Source organism: Salmo trutta, chromosome 8 (genome assembly GCF_901001165.1).
Source record: "Salmo trutta chromosome 8, fSalTru1.1, whole genome shotgun sequence".
Lineage (NCBI taxonomy): Eukaryota > Metazoa > Chordata > Actinopteri > Salmoniformes > Salmonidae > Salmo > Salmo trutta.
The window spans coordinates 23,803,993-23,819,815 of record NC_042964.1 but is presented as its reverse complement, the minus strand read 5'-3'; the positions used below and the strand labels follow the sequence as shown (position 1 = coordinate 23,819,815).

Sequence of the window (15,823 nt, the reverse complement as noted above, 5' to 3'; positions counted from 1 at the left end):
GCTGCAGCGTGTGGGTCGCGGAGTGATCTTCAAGAAAACTGCAGAAAAAAGATCCGGTAAACCGCGAAGCACATGGGCATCTCCCTCTGCAAACTCTCCCCAAACTGAGCGGAGACCGCTGATAAGCAGAGAGCGCACTGAACCGAGAGCGCAGTTGCACTTGGCCAAATCAATGGCAGTAATTAATAAAATCATTTTACATTTACGTCGCGACCCACCATTAACAGGTCCGTGACCCACATTGGGTCTTAAGAAACGCTGTGTTGGTGGTTTGTAGTCTATAATGTTACTTGGGCTACAGTTTAGGCTCACATATGCCTAAGGCATAGGTTAACCTTTCCTTTATTAATGATGTTAAACACTCTTGAAACTCGTGTCTATACTTGCAGTAGCCTACATAACACCCTGGAACATATCCTATTTGTAGAGAATTATTCAGGAACTTTCAAAAACAACACACAACAAAATATAACAAAACCAAAGTGGATGTATAATATCAAACTTGTCAATAGAGACAATGTAGGGGGATTAGTCTGGTGTTATTGTATCAATCATTTCTCCTTTCTTGTCCATGTGACAGTTTCGGGGTCATTACATATAATTATCCTCACACCTCTGCTCCTTTCTCTGCTCCTCTGTCTCTCTCTCTCGCCCAGGGCGTGTTGAGACGCATCTGCCACCCTCAAAGCAGGTGTTGATGGGCGATACATGACGTTGATCTCCGCTGAAGACTACTGTGGATGATTCTAGACCGTAGCGGTAGTCTACCGCAGCGCTGTGCGCTCCCCGACTACTGTTGCCGCGTTTGCATTGGTGACAAATTAGCAGCACATTTATACATGACAATGCGCAGCGCGACGGGAGGGTAACGGTGAATAGAATAAGGAACGCGTTTAGCCAGTGTGGAGTGTCGAATCTAGCACGTCATTACTAATATGTCAACCCCGAGGGAGGGATAGTGAGAGGTTTTCGCACCTCGGATAATGCGCGATTAGGGCGATCAGGGGCAATTTGGTGATTTGTTGGGGATTAAAATAAATCAATATGGCTTTACCACACTGCGATAAGAGGCTGATAATCACGTATCAACTGCCCAGAAATATATATATATTTTTTATCGTGGATATGAAAACATTTATTATAGTACTTTATTAAAAGTGAGTCATTCTCACAAGTGTTTTGGGATATACAGTGCCTTCAGAAAGTATTCACATCCCTTGACTTTTTCCAGTTATTGTGTTACAGCCTGAATTTGTGTCACTGGCCTACACACAAAACCCCATAATGTCAAAGTGGAATTATGTTTTTCGAAATTTTTGACAAATTAATTAAAAATGAACATCTGAAATTTGTTGGGTCAATAAGTATTCAGCCCCTTTGTTATGGTAAGCTCAAATAAGTTCAGGAGTAAAAATGTGCTTAACAAGTCACATAATAAGTTGCATGGACTCTGTGTGCAATAATAGTGTTTAACATGTTTTTTAATAACTACCTCATCTCTGTACCTGACACATACAATTACCTGTAAGGGTCCTTCAGTCAAGCAGTGCATTTCAAACACAGATTCAATCACAAAGACCAGGGAGGTTTTTCAATGTTTCATAAAGAAGGGCACCTATTGGTAGCTGGGTAATAAAGCAGACATTGAATATCCCTTTGAGCATGGTAAAGTTATTAATTACACTTTGGATGGTGTATCAATACACCCAGTCACTACAAAGATACAGGTGTCCTTCCTAATTTAGTTGCCGGAGAGAAAGGAAACCGCTCAGGAATTTCACCATGAGGCCAGTGGTGACATTAAAAGTTACAGAGTTTAATGGCAAGAGAAAACTGGGGATGGATCAACAACATTGTAGTTACTCCACAATACTAACCTAAATGACAGAGTGAAAAGAAGTAAGCCTATACATAATACAAATATCGCAAAACATGCATTCTGTTTGCAATAAGGCACTAAAGTCAAACTGCAAAAAATGTGGCAAAGAAATTTACTTTAAATCCTGAATACAAAGCGTTATGTTTGAGACAAATTCAACACAACACATCACCTAGTACCACTCTTCATATTTTCAAGCATGGTGGTGGTTGCATCATGTTATGGGTATACTTGTCATCGGCAAGGACTAGGAAGTTTTTTAGGATAAATATAAACGGAATAGAGCTAAGCACCGGCAAAATCCTAGAGGAAAACCTGGTTCAGTCTGCCTGCCAACACACACTGGGAGACAAATTCACTTTTCAGAAGGACAATAATCTAAAACACAATATCAAATATACATTCGAGTTGCTTAACAAGATGACATTGAATGTTCCTTGACCTAGTTACAGGTTTGACTTAGATCGGCGTGAAAATCTATGACAAAACTTGAAAATGGCTGTCTAGCAATGATCAAAAACCAACTTGACAGAGCTAAGAGGAATTTTCAAAATAATAATGTGCAAATATTGTACAATCCAGGTGTGTAAAGCTCTTAGAGACTTACCCAGAGGGGGAAAAAATATTTAATCTATTTTGAATTCAGGCTGTAACAACACAACAAAATGTGGAATAAGTCACAAGGGTTATGAATACTTTCTGAAGGCACTATATGTAATTCTTGAAAGTTACATTTCTCTTTATGATTTATTTATACTAACCCCCTAGAGTCATAAAATAATATTTTCCTCTGACACCCTTTACCAGAGTGGATGTCAGTCCCTCAATGTGCATTTAAGAAGCGTAGCATGGCATCATAGCCATTGAGTCCCACTCAGGGCAGGGTATGTCTAAACCCTATCTGAGGCTTTATTATCAAATGAATTTGCGTCAGACCAAATAATGAGGATCAAATGCTATGGATATCACACCCAATAACACTGGGGTTGATGGAAAGGAGGGGAAATGAGAACGAACAGAAATTAAGTGGGATGAAATAAACTAAGAAATGGGGTTAAAAAAGAAAGATAGATTAGAGAGGGGCAGAGAAAGAAAACACGACAGAAAGAAAGAAAGGAGAGAATAAGAATGGAGAGTTGAAGGAGTGAAGGAGGGAAAGGAGAAAGAAAGGACAGAGGAGAGAGGGAGCTGGCTGAAGAAGAGAAGGGTGGTGGGTTTTTGGTGCTGGTGGAGAAGGACATAGAGGGAGGGAAGGAGGGATGGAAAGGGGGGGGGGGTTGTTCCTCAGTCATCTCTGACAGGCCCATTGAATGGCCCTCTCTTCTCATGCTAATATTGCCTTCAGTCTCCCAGCCATCCGTCACAGCCCAGAAAGACCTTGGCAGGCCCTTTACGAACCTCCCACTCGCATAATCCTCTGCCCCACAATCGAGCAGGGGGGAGAGGGAGGTGGCAGTTGGGGGTTACAGACAGATACACCCAGAGTAGTGAAAGTGGTTCGGGTTGGACATTGCGCCACCTACACTGTGACTGAGTGTACACGTATAGTAACATACAGAAGCATAACATGTGATGAGGTGTCAACCAAATGTAAATGTATAGGGAATTTGGGAAGTGGAGCACTCAGACCTGTTTGTTTGGGAAGGGGAAAGAGAGGTCTATGGTGGAGTGAGTGAAGGGATGGAGGGAAATGGTGTGTGTGTCCTGGTGTGTTGAGGAATCTTGAATAAAGATGCCTTTGGGCTTCAGTAGCTGCTGCTATAATTTAGGTTACATAGGGATGTTGAGAAAGATGGTAGATTAACTGACCGACAGGCTTACAAAATACCAATAATTAAAACGGCAAGGAGATAATTTAAGGATGGCTGGTGAGTATCAAAATGTCTCTGAATGGACCGAGTCATTCCCTCTCCAAAAGAAACACTCACAGACCCAGCAGCACATACATATGGCTTATTGGGGCTTACTGGGGTAGCTAGAGCTAGGCTACACATTCTGACGAACTTTCGCTAAAGTGGACTTGTTCACATCTAACAGAAAACGACATCTTGTGGTCATCAAGCAAAACTACACCTCTAAACTCAGACTTCATATATAGGACAGTTTTCCTAAGATTATTTCCTTGGCTGTGAACAAATTACTATGAGTACGTAGCCAACATTATAGCTCCCCCCCCCCCCCCTTTAATGTATAATTGTGACATACATATGTATAATTGTGACATACACCGGATAGCTGCAGTGAAATGTGTTTTACTAGGTCAGCCATAGTAGTACTGCACCCTTGGAGGATATCTACTGAAATATCTCAATGAATCATTTAATCTGATAAAACCATTTTTGACTTTGAAGGTTTGATTTCTGATACTATTTTTACAATGCTTTTATTTCCCACACTACGAACTGGCCAACTGCGACAGGAAATGTAGTAAGAAGCCTAGAAAAAGTTAATGATGCCTAATATGTCAATCTGTTACTATGTATTTTCACCAGACACACTTGCAACAAACCAACCCAACTCTGAAAGTGCCATGCACATATCACAGGGAAATTACTTAAAAGATGTGTATCTGTTACAGAGGTTGTGTTTACACAGGGGGCCCAATTGCTTCAAGACAATAGGTCTAGTAATACCAAGGAATCATGGCAAAGTTCCAGTAGCATGCAGGTATCACAGAAATGTAACAATAAAGTGAATGCTTTATGCTGTTTAGATCTGTTGAGGTCTAATCACTACACTAGAGCAACTTGAAAAATATCTACTTCCTTAAAGTTGCCATGTTTAAGTTAGCCTTGTCTGACCTTCCTCATAAATATTTACTTAATTGAAAGTGCCATTTTGTAGTTAGCCTTGTCTGACCCTTTGGAACAGGATAGTAGTACCACCAGAATTAAGGCAAAATTGCAGTGGCCTATTCACAAGACAGGGACACCATTAGTTCAAAGTAGTTTTAAAGTTGGGTAGCCCAACTTGGTTTATGTTGCCCCCTGGTGGCAATTTTAAACAGTACCAGTTTTTGTAACCCACCAAAAACTGCCATTCCATTGAGCAAGGAACTTCACCTCCTATAAAAGTGATTATTCGGTGCCAGCCTATCCAACCTAATGTGCGTGTAAATCAGGTTGCTTGGATAAAAGCAGAAGACAAATTTCCATCTCGCTTAGACTAACATACCACTCTTTAGGAAGTCACTTATTAGGTTTACTTGAATGATTTATGGAGAACTGCCCCAATGTGAAAGTGGATATAAATGAGCTTGAACCACAATGGCAATTTAAGGTGGAAGATGACAAGTACCAGCTTGTAACCCACCTTCACTCTTCAAAAAGTCTAGCAATAAAAGATTGAGATTTGGACAATGAGGCCCTTGATCTACTTCCCTGGAGTCAGATTAACTAGTGGATATGATTTGTGTCCAGTACAAAGTCAGACAGGAGTTGAGAGCATTAGCCCTGGCTCACAAAACTAGCTTCATACTGGACAGACAACAAAATGGTATCCACCAATTAATCTGAAGAAGTTGCTCTAGGGTCTCAATATCCAAATTATCCATTTAAATCAAATACTAAGGTTAACCTAAATGTCTGAAATTAGATATGAATGCACATTGTAACCCACCATCACCACTCTTTAAAGTACAACTTGATTCTTCAAACAAGGCTGTTTGGTATACAACCTCAAACATGAGAAAGTGGATGATATGAATGCAACTTGAACCATGGTTAACTTGTTAAAAAGGAGAAACACCTTTTATTTAAGACCATTAAAATAAATACTATACAGAACCCAATGTAGAAAAGTTGATACATTGCCTCTGTCTCAAAAAAAGTTAATTTCATAATCACATTTTAAAAATAGCACTGACAAATCAATAAATCCCCACATCCCTTTCAACCCACCCCACCCAATGACAGCCCATATTTTTTAGCTGTTAAAAAAACAAAAAAAACATGTTATAATAGTAATCTCTATATACTCAATCATTTGTAGTTTGGTCCTTTACGTGTAAAGACCCCCCCAACAGTTTGGTGAGGTAGGTTACAAAAGTGACACCACCCTTTCAAATCAGTTCCCTGGAAAGAAATGAGACCTGTCCTTTGAAATTCCCACAGCAGGGTTCTTGTGACAGTTCGAAACAGGGTATGGATTGTAATCCCCGCCATAACCTATTCTGCCGTGAGCGGTCAGTTTCCCTGCAGCCCCACCTATAAGCGACAGGTTTCAAACAAAAAAAATAATGCTACCTCACAACTTGGACTATACAGGATAAAGCAGAAATATAAACAAGAGAATAGCACAGCAGAGAGCTGACATCAAGAGGAAAACATGTCATACTCATTCATGATTGTGTTTTTTTTCCTATACAATTTTTTTATTTGTTGAAGCCCCTTTCTTAAACAAACCTTTAAATACCCATTGAGAGAATAGGGTTGGATACCAATTTCAGTAGATACATTGTAATCTTTAGAAGCAGTATTCTGGCAAATGGTAATGTAATAACACATCTCCAAGACCAAAAAGTCCATGGTATATTTTGTTGCACACTTACTGAAGAACTCGAAACACCCACTGACTGTAGATCAATGATACACTTTACAATAGTAAGAACGGTGCATCCAAAATGGCACCCTATTGCCTACTGTGCATTACATAGGGTATGTATGGTGCAGAATCAGACAGAGTCAGCATAAAAGCAAGTCACCCCCCCCAACATACACAAATGCCACTAAATTGCATCATTGGGGGTAGAGTGGATATCATAACCATAACTTGGATAGTCAAGATAGGCTCAAGTTGGAAGGGGCACAGAAGCCATTATAGTAATGAATGTGGCCTCTAACTATATAGGTTATTCTTTAACAACCATTATCAATTCTAAACTTCAGTCTGAGTAGCACGATTGCCCCAATCATGTCAGGGAGTTGAGCTAAAAAAAAAACACATCAAAACATATTTTTGACTTTGGAAAGACAATGGGAGGGGTTAGGTAGGACTCAAATTAGCTTAACTGCAGACTAAAGGAATGGGCCATAAAGACCCCCCCCCCCCCCCTCCCACAGTTCAGAGAAATTTGAGTTGGGTTAGAATACTACTAGGTCAAGGATCAGATTGCAGGGGAGGGATCTAGACGGATCCCAGGTAAAGGTGGTGGGGACCAAGGATCCTCATTTGAAGGGGCAGGGGGACGTTTTTGTTCAGTATTTGATGAAGTGGGAGGTTGGGACGGAGATGGCGGGGGGGACCTGGGGCCGAACTAAATCCTCTAGAATGTAGAACCTAGATGAGGTCAGCCACGTTCATTGGCATCTCCTCAACGGTGGTGTTGTAGAACGTCTCAATGTCCCGCAGCGTACGCTTGTCCTCCTCAGTCACCATGTTGATGGCAACGCCCTTACGACCGAAACGACCACCTCGACCAATCCTGACAGAGGAAGCAGAGGTTAGGTTGGACATTAGGTTCCATCTAAGGTGACATGTAGTTGAAATGCGACTGTGGCAGGTAGATATGACCCTTCATTACATGTTAAATGCTTTGAGCCACTGGAAAAGCGCTATACATTAATGCTCTTACATAATGATTGACCATTCCCCCCCCCCCCCCCCCCCCAATTCATTACTTAAATCTTGTCTATCTATTGAATGAAATGCAACCGAACACTGAAAGGAGTCACAATTTCAACCAAATAGTATCAAACTACATAACGCTGTATTCAGCCAGTGTGGAATCTGATCATGAGTTCCAGAGCCCTGAGGTTTAGAACACGCCAGCCAACAGAACGCTGACAGGCGGAACTAGAACACTCAGGGGGTTCCAGAGTCAGTTGACACGCATGGATTTCATCATTATACAGCTATAGTTTAGCATGTCAAACTAATTGGTGACCTGGTATCAATGTCATTTGCTTTTATGTCAACCACGTGTGAAGTCAGACATATTTCCACAAAGGACAATAAAGTTTAATAAACTAATGCTGCATGCTGGGAGCCATAGTATTAGTCTCACCTGTGGATGTAGTTCTCCCTGTTGGTGGGCAGGTCATAGTTGATGACCAGGGACACCTGCTGGACATCAATACCTCTGGCCTGGGGGACAAGGAGAGAGACAGGGACAGTCAGTCCCAGGTTAAAAGGTGACCAGAAAAGACAGGCCGATGGCATTTGGGACACAGGTCACTGTACAAATAGGCACAGGTGGCCAATGACAGAACAGTCAGTCATACTGTACTGATGTATAATGGTTGAAAATCAAGCGCTGTAAAAGAGGATTGTACTTTAAACATTGGAGGAAGCCAAACTGTTCTATGGAAATTGAGGATCATGCCAACTAATTCAACCCTTGAGCAATACCATGATACCATAGCAGCGGAAACATTTATTGTGCAATACTTGTTATTTTGAGTCAGCCAACAGCAAGGAAAAAAGTTATATTAGCAAAAGGTTGTAAACTGCTAATAAGTCGTGAGGAGGGACTGTGAGCCCAATCACTGTGGAGAGCAGATTCTAGATTCTCTACCAGAGACCTTCATTCCAGACACAGCACACAAGCTGGGAGGAGAGTTATCTCTGGACTTAAATTAACAGGAAGTGGGTGGGGAACCATTACAGCGAGACACCATTGCATGGAACAGGGAAACTACTTGAGCGCAACATCATTGCAGAAGTGACTTACCAGCAGGTCAGTGGTGATAAGAACTCTACTGGAGCCTGAGCGGAACTCCCTCATGATCAGGTCTCTCTCCTTCTGGTCCATGTCTCCATGCTGGAAGAGGACATAAGATATACATCTTATTAACTGCATACACATACTAGGCAGAGGTTATGTGGGTGTAGCTAAATACTTGGGTTCCTAGCTCCTACAGCCTTGGTAAGCCATTACTATGTTTTGCTGAGGGGTAGGTACAGGTCATACGAATCCACAAACTATGCTAATGTCGCCATGTGAGATTTTACACTTGGACATTGTAGAAAACCTCACTGCATGGTAACTACAGGAGTTGGACTTCAGGTAACATCTAAATACTGTGCCCATAGCATGAACCAGCCTATTCCTCACTGAACAGAGTTGACTGGGATGAATATGGACTCATTCTCTCTTCCCCTGGCAGATATAAGACTCAGTGCCATTAGAGGACACCGCCTTGCCCAGTTGACAGGGGAGATGAGGGCCGAGCATAGATATAAAAAAAGGAGCTATGCTACTTCTATGGGACAGCCTCACATAGCGGTGTTAATTAAAATCAGAGCAGAGTTAAGGACAATATTGTTAGAATTGTGACACTGAACAAGTCACTAAGCCCTAGGGAGTCTAAAAATGACTCATGACAGAGCAACCTTCAGTCAACTTGATTCCAATAATTTATTTTAACTTGCCCTTTATTTCACTAGGCAAGTCAGTAAACATCTTAATTTTATTATTTTACAATGACCTACCAAAAGCCCTAGTTCAGTGACAGGGATTAAAAATAAAATAGCACAAAATACCACCAAGTCTAGTAAGAACATACAGACAAGATAAATTCGCAAACCAAGGCTGTAAGCCCAAGTTCACTTCAAGAGAAGTGTTTATACATGCAACGGTTCCCCAACTTTTTAAAAAGCCTCATTAGCCTCTTACCTAGAGCAGTTTAAGGCCACAGACATTCAGGTTCATCGTCTCTTACCAGAGCAGAGACGGTGAAATCCCTGGCGTGCATCTTCTCAGTGAGCCAGTCCACCTTCCTCCTGGTGTTTATGAAGATCACAGCCTGGGTAATGGTCAGGGTCTCATAAAGGTCACACAGGGTGTCCAGCTTCCACTCCTAACAGGTGAGACAAAGGAACAGATCAGGGGGATGACAAAGCAACGGAATATAGCGGATACACCAGTTAGGCAAACCCGTATTCATGCACAATATGGAGTTAGGTAGATTTGTGCTGGGTCATTATGAGTGAACCCTCTTCCAAAGTTCTCACTTTCAATTTACACATCTCAGCTTTCTTTAACCTTAGTCTGGAAAGCCAACTCAATGTAGCCTTTAATTACTACAAGTCATAGTCAAAACTAATGCCCAAGACCCAATAACCACTGTAGGGCATTTGTCCAATAGAGGGGTGTGTTTTCAGGGTGACTGTCAGATCATGCCCCCAGAGCCCTGAGGCCCAGTAACAACCAGCTGACAGAAGGCCAACCCAGGCCCAGGGGATTCTGGGATCAGTTGACACACATTTCATAAAACAGTCATTACCTTAATGGCAAGATGGGGCTAAATGTATACAGTGGGGGTTTACACCATGCCTATGGTTCTGTGATGAGCTAAGATGACATGTTGCTACTTAGTGGGGCTTTTGTACCCCTGGTTCAGTAAAATTAACCGAAAGGTTGCAAGACCGAATCCCCGAGCTGACAAGGAAAAAATCTTGTTCTACCTCTGAACAGTTAACCTTCTGTTACTAGACCATTATTGAAAATAAGAATTTGTTCTTAACTGACTTGCCTAGTTAAATAAAGGTCTAAAAAAGTTCATTTCAATGAAGTTTAACCAAATGTTCACATACCAGCTGTCAGAAGATGCATTTACCATGTAAACAACCTTTAAAATGAGAACCAAATGACTGTAGGTACAATCAAAGCAAGCCTTATTCTAAACTCTAAGGGCTAAGTCTACATAAAACTCCCCAATTCCATCTTTAACTGAACCTAGATCTGTGCCTAAGGGCAACCCTCACCTCTTTCTCAACATTGATGTAGAACTGGCGGATACCCTCCAGGGTAAGCTCCTCCTTCTTGACCAGGATGCGGATGGGCTCACGCATGAACTTCTTGGTGACCTCCAGCACATCCTGGGGCATGGTGGCAGAGAGCAGCACCACCTGGAGGGGTTTAGAAGTTAAAGGCAATTAGTTAAAATTAATGACAGATGCTATGCCCACACTAGCTACTACCTGGCAGCACCCAACTCCCCAAATAGAGCACTCACTTTAGTCACTAGAGAGAAGAGGGTGCCGTTTTAGAGGTTGTTAGGCATGTTGAAGTCAATGCCAACCTCAATCACATGAGGGACAGGTGTGGGTGACTTCTTGTAAACTGACAGGTGAGTACGTTGTAAACTGCTGTTAAGTCGTGAGGAGGGACTGAGAGCCCAGTCACTGTGGAGAGCAGATTCTAGATTCTCTACCAAAGACCTTCATTCCAGACACAGCACACAAGCTGGGAGGAGAGTTATCTCTGGCCCCCATACTATAGGGAGTGGGACAGTTTTAGTGTAACGCCACTGCATCAAGTTAACACTTCCCGTAAGCAATGACAGCCGTTTCTAGTAATGTCAACTACAGACACATCTGGCAAATGTCTCTAGCTAAAGTTGGTACTACACAAATTGACATACCTGTGTGCTGGTGGGGAGCTTCTGGAAGATCTCGTAGATCTGGTCCTTGAAACCTCGACTCAACATCTCATCTGCCTCGTCCAGCACAAACATCTTGATGTTCTTGGAGGCTGGATGGAGGGAAGGTGTAGTGATGCAATAAGAACCAATTAAAACACACATATACAAATATTAAATCCATCATTACTGGTAATATCACCACTAGCAATGTTAGAGGGATGAAATGCCAAATTAAACTTTTCCTACTACTTCACAACTAAAAGTGCTGAGTCACTGAATGCTGTATTCAGCCAGTGTGGAATCTGATCATGAGTTCCAGAGCCCTGAGGTTTAGAACACGCCAGCCAACAGAACGCTGACAGGCGGAACTAGAACGCTCAGGGGGTTCCAGAGTCAGTTGACACGCATGGATTTCATCATTATACAGCTCTATAAACGTACCTGGTCACTGAAACGTATAAACACCAATTCAAACTGTACAAGCTACATCTGATAGTTGAGCACATGCAAAATAAAATATTGTAAAGCCTCACTCCAAGCGCAATTTCAACCGTTGATTGTCAATTAAAAATTTGGGCAACCACTAGACCAGCACTTACCCAGGTATTTGCGGTTCAACATATCGAACACGCGGCCAGGGGTCCCCACCACTATGTGAGGGGCCTCAGCCTGGAGCTTGGTAACCTCGTTACGGACATTGGTCCCTCCTATACAGGCATGGCAGGAGGCGCCCATGTAGTCACCCAGGGCCAGGATCACCTTCTGGATCTATTGAGGAAGGAAAGAAATGTATTAGATAAAGGGGTATTGTTTTGAGTTCTGATAGGTGAGGTTTGTGTCAGAGGTGCGACTAGAATAACCGAGTTGGTATTGGTTTGAAAGAATGTCAGTTTTAGTGACAAGGTTATTTTATTCCCAATTAAATTTGGCATTGGAGTATTGTGAAGCATGTGCAGCCCATTACAGGAAAAATCTATGGCCTGGATGACTTGTACATTTCAGGTTTGGCCAGTACATTTCCTGTTATATGCTATACAAACTGTTATAAAGTACAGGTTTTATAGATCTGTGCCCATAGCATGAACCAGCCTATTCCTCACTGAACAGAGTTGACTGGGATGAATATGGACTCATTCTCTCTTCCCCTGCCAGATATAAGACTCAGTGCCATTAGAGGACACCGCCTTGCCCAGTTGACAGGGACATTAGGTTACCACACACAGGAGGCTACACGTTTAGAATAGTGTGACATTATTTTTGGTGTATTCTAGTTACATTTCTGTTAAGTAACTGAAGTAATGTGCCCATTCCCCCAGGACATACCTGCTGAGCCAGCTCTCTGGTGGGGGCCAGGACCAGGGCTTGGGTGCCCTTCAGCTCCATGTCGATCTGCTGCAGAATGGAAATGGCGAAGGTGGCAGTCTTCCCAGTACCAGACTGAGCCTGTGCAATCACATCATAACCTGGAGCAGGCAGGATGGGAGATTGTCAGCTCTTTATATAAAAATCATGACATTGACATACCATACACCGCCCCACTGATTACATTTACTATACCGTTAACGCCACATTTGACTGGTCTTTTCATCTGTGCCCATAGCATGAACCAGCCTATTCCTCACTGAACAGAGTTGACTGGGATGAATATGGACTCATTCTCTTTTCCCCTGGCAGATATAAGACTCAGTGCCATTAGAGGACACCGCCTTGCCCAGTTGACAGGGGGCTTTAAGTCAAGCAGAAGTCGTGACTTGAGCAGTTTTAGATCCCTTGGCTTAAGTGAATGTTAGAGGTCTTTAAGGTGACTAGCTCATGCTTTCTTAAGAGTTAAACTGCCTCATAAGGTTTATAACATTTAAAAATGTACACCCAACCACCTGAAGTGTGAGTGGTTGAATACTCACCCTTGATACAAGGGAGGATAGCCCTCTGCTGGATAGCGGAGGGTTTTTCAAAACCATAGGCATAGATTCCCCTGAGCAGCTTCTCGCCCAAGTTCATCTCATCAAAACTGTCCACGATCTCATTCCAGTTGCTCTGTAGAAAGTAGAATAAACATTTATCATACACTTATGCAAGTGACTTGACCACCTAATGTTTAGCATCAAATTAAACTGATAACACGTATCAAGTTGTAACTGGCGCACTTGAATCTCTTTTGCATCCAATTTAGCAGCTGTAACAATGAAGCATACTACTCACCTCAATGATCCCATCTGGCTCCATGCCCTCAGGGCCATTATCTCTGGGAGGTCTGAAAAAGATCAAACATGGCAGAAGTCATTAGCAAATTCCCTGAGGGATAACAGTAAACTATCCTACACATTTTACAACGTAAAGCTGACTTTCTTAAGCTTGAAGACAAATATTGTCACTTATAGGCTACACTGGACAGGCGATACTGTTCGCGTGATAAATTGTTTCTGTTGGAGACGTAATTTCTACTTAAATTATTCAAATAAAGTCAGTTAACAGTTTCGTAACCATTTTGCAAGTATTGCTAAACAGCCGAGTTGCACAATGGAGATTGTGTAGTGTAAAACACGTAGAGAGTGGGCGGGCGGCATTTCCCGGAAAAACGCCCATGGTCGAAAGGCGGCCATTTCTTTCTCAGACATTTCAAGATGGTCGCTTACCAAGGCCCGAATACCAATGACGGCTAGCAGCATGCGTAAGCGACGATTGAACGTGTAAAATACTTGTTTAAAAACAAATTAATTAGATGTTCAAAAACGGATTTAACATAATATTCCAATTTATAGTAATCTGGAAATAATTCTGGTTTACAAGGGCTGGCAATCTACGTGTTAAGCATTAGCATGCTAGATAGCCAACTAGGCCCAATGTCGATCACTCGAGTGAATTGGCAACTAGACCAATATTAAAGTCAACAAACCGCGAATATTTTTTTTAATACAATACCTATGCACTTGGGATGTGGTAAATATGTCAGACAAAACGGACAATAGTAAGACAATAAGGCCTGCCATTGTCACGCCGGTAACTACGACCATGTGCTTGACATTTTCACCCCCCGCCCTTTGCTCGAGCCATCCAGCTGGACCTGGCTGACTAACGACACCATGTTGACCTGCCCACGATCTTTCGATTACTATATCGACGTATTTTCAAAAGTGCGGCTTATTAAAACCAGATTACAACACAGAAAAGCCACATCAAGTACGCATATTCCGGAAAGGCCTAGGCTAAACCAGGCTCAAATCAAGTTCGTCACTCACGTGCTTGCCGAGAAGCCGGCACCGCAGCATCTCGTACTGCAAATTAGGCTAACGTTCTCGCAGCGGTTTTCCAAACATTAAAACAACCTTAATTCTTAAGATTTCACAACAAAAAAATAAAATGCTGTCGATCGATGTTGGTTATATATTACGAGTAACTCGTTGAATAAAAAAAGGCCGAATTGAGGGACCTTTACACATATGTAGTTAGCTAACGTTAGCATACGGGCTAGCCAGATATCGAACAAGTCAAATACGTTCAACATTAACGCTTTAAATGTCGCATACATTTTCAAATAGTATGCGTTACGATAATACATATTTTTTTCTAGTTGATATTACAAAATGATCAATATTACGCAATACAGTTCCAAAAATGTGCGTTCCTTACTGTACCTGTCTTCATATTCAGCCGACATTATCACAAAGGAAGAGAATGTGGCAGAAACCTTATATATACGTCTACGGTTGAGCAAACTAGCGATTTCATTGCAACAGTGCCCTATCAATCAACTCTGACTCCACCCATTATGATATATCATTGGCTAACTCATACGTCTTTAAGAAAGTGATTGACAGCTTAATCGCGTTTATTTACACTCAAGTAGGCGGGATATAATATATAACCCTCCCATCGCATGTAACTATTGGGCAAAAGCATGCTTGTAGTCAGTTTTCATTGGGTATTTCCTTTACAACGTTGAAACCGCTCGAACACTGATCTTAGATCAGCGTTTCCGATCATGTTAAAAACGTCAACTTTCTAGAATGAGAATTCTGAAACCGATGCAGGAACAGTGCATTTAGCACCACATATGACCAGAGCCATCCCCTGCCAGTCTTTACGTCACTCCATTGGGCTCTCGTGTGGCGCAGCGGTCAAGGCACTACATCTCAGTGCAAGAGGCGTCACTACAGTCCCTGGTTAGAATCCAGGCTGTATCACATCCGGCCATGATTGGAGTCCCATAGGGCAGGGCACAATTGGCCCAGCGTCGTCCGGGTTTGGCTGGGGTAGGCCATTATTGTAAATAAGAATTTTTTCTTATTAAAACAGACATACCTATTTAAATAAACATATTAAAAATAGTAATTTCACAAATTACAGTAATAATTAGATGACGTGTCTCCTGCTGTGTTGCAATGAACACATGTTGTACTTGTACCCTGAACTTTTTTGGAAGAACATGAGTCATTTACAGCCTCAACACCAAACTAGACTACCCTCTATTTTTAGTAATGGAGATAAAACGTATCTAATGACTAACATTGTCTGCTTTGGTAACTCACGCCATAAAACAGATGTGACGGACAACCTCCACTCTACCTTACCCTCTAAT

At 42.0% G+C, this 15,823-nt stretch overlaps 1 protein-coding gene and 3 non-coding genes across 4 annotated transcripts; all 4 read right to left on the bottom strand.

The window, feature by feature from the left end:
• Positions 1-5,601: 5,601 nt before the first annotated feature.
• On the bottom strand, positions 5,602-14,936 carry LOC115198554 (eukaryotic initiation factor 4A-I). The gene is made up of 11 exons (XM_029760571.1): positions 14,880-14,936; positions 13,447-13,498; positions 13,149-13,281; positions 12,568-12,707; positions 11,844-12,012; positions 11,245-11,354; positions 10,586-10,729; positions 9,541-9,678; positions 8,550-8,639; positions 7,884-7,963; positions 5,602-7,301 (listed from the first exon to the last, which is right to left on the bottom strand). Exons 1-11 carry the CDS (start codon positions 14,900-14,902, stop codon positions 7,157-7,159), a joined length of 1,224 nt encoding a protein of 407 aa, XP_029616431.1. The 5' UTR covers positions 14,903-14,936; the 3' UTR covers positions 5,602-7,156.
• LOC115199284 (small nucleolar RNA SNORD10) lies at positions 7,587-7,729 on the bottom strand. The gene has a single exon (XR_003879378.1). It is a non-coding gene; the product is annotated as a small nucleolar RNA SNORD10 (small nucleolar RNA).
• Positions 9,975-10,095, bottom strand: LOC115199287 (small nucleolar RNA SNORD10). The gene has a single exon (XR_003879380.1). It is a non-coding gene; the product is annotated as a small nucleolar RNA SNORD10 (small nucleolar RNA).
• Positions 11,527-11,669, bottom strand: LOC115199285 (small nucleolar RNA SNORD10). The gene has a single exon (XR_003879379.1). It is a non-coding gene; the product is annotated as a small nucleolar RNA SNORD10 (small nucleolar RNA).
• Positions 14,937-15,823: the final 887 nt, after the last annotated feature.

Excerpts from the sequence above, each read along its gene's own strand:
- LOC115198554 (XM_029760571.1), bottom strand. The coding sequence starts at position 14,902 with ATGTCGGCTGAATATGAAGACAG. Across the intron at positions 9,679-10,585 it reads ACATCAATGTTGAGAAAGAG|GAGTGGAAGCTGGACACCCT; the intron begins GTGAGGGTTGCC and ends CTCACCTGTTAG. Across the intron at positions 7,964-8,549 it reads TTATCACCACTGACCTGCTG|GCCAGAGGTATTGATGTCCA; the intron begins GTAAGTCACTTC and ends CTTGTCCCCCAG.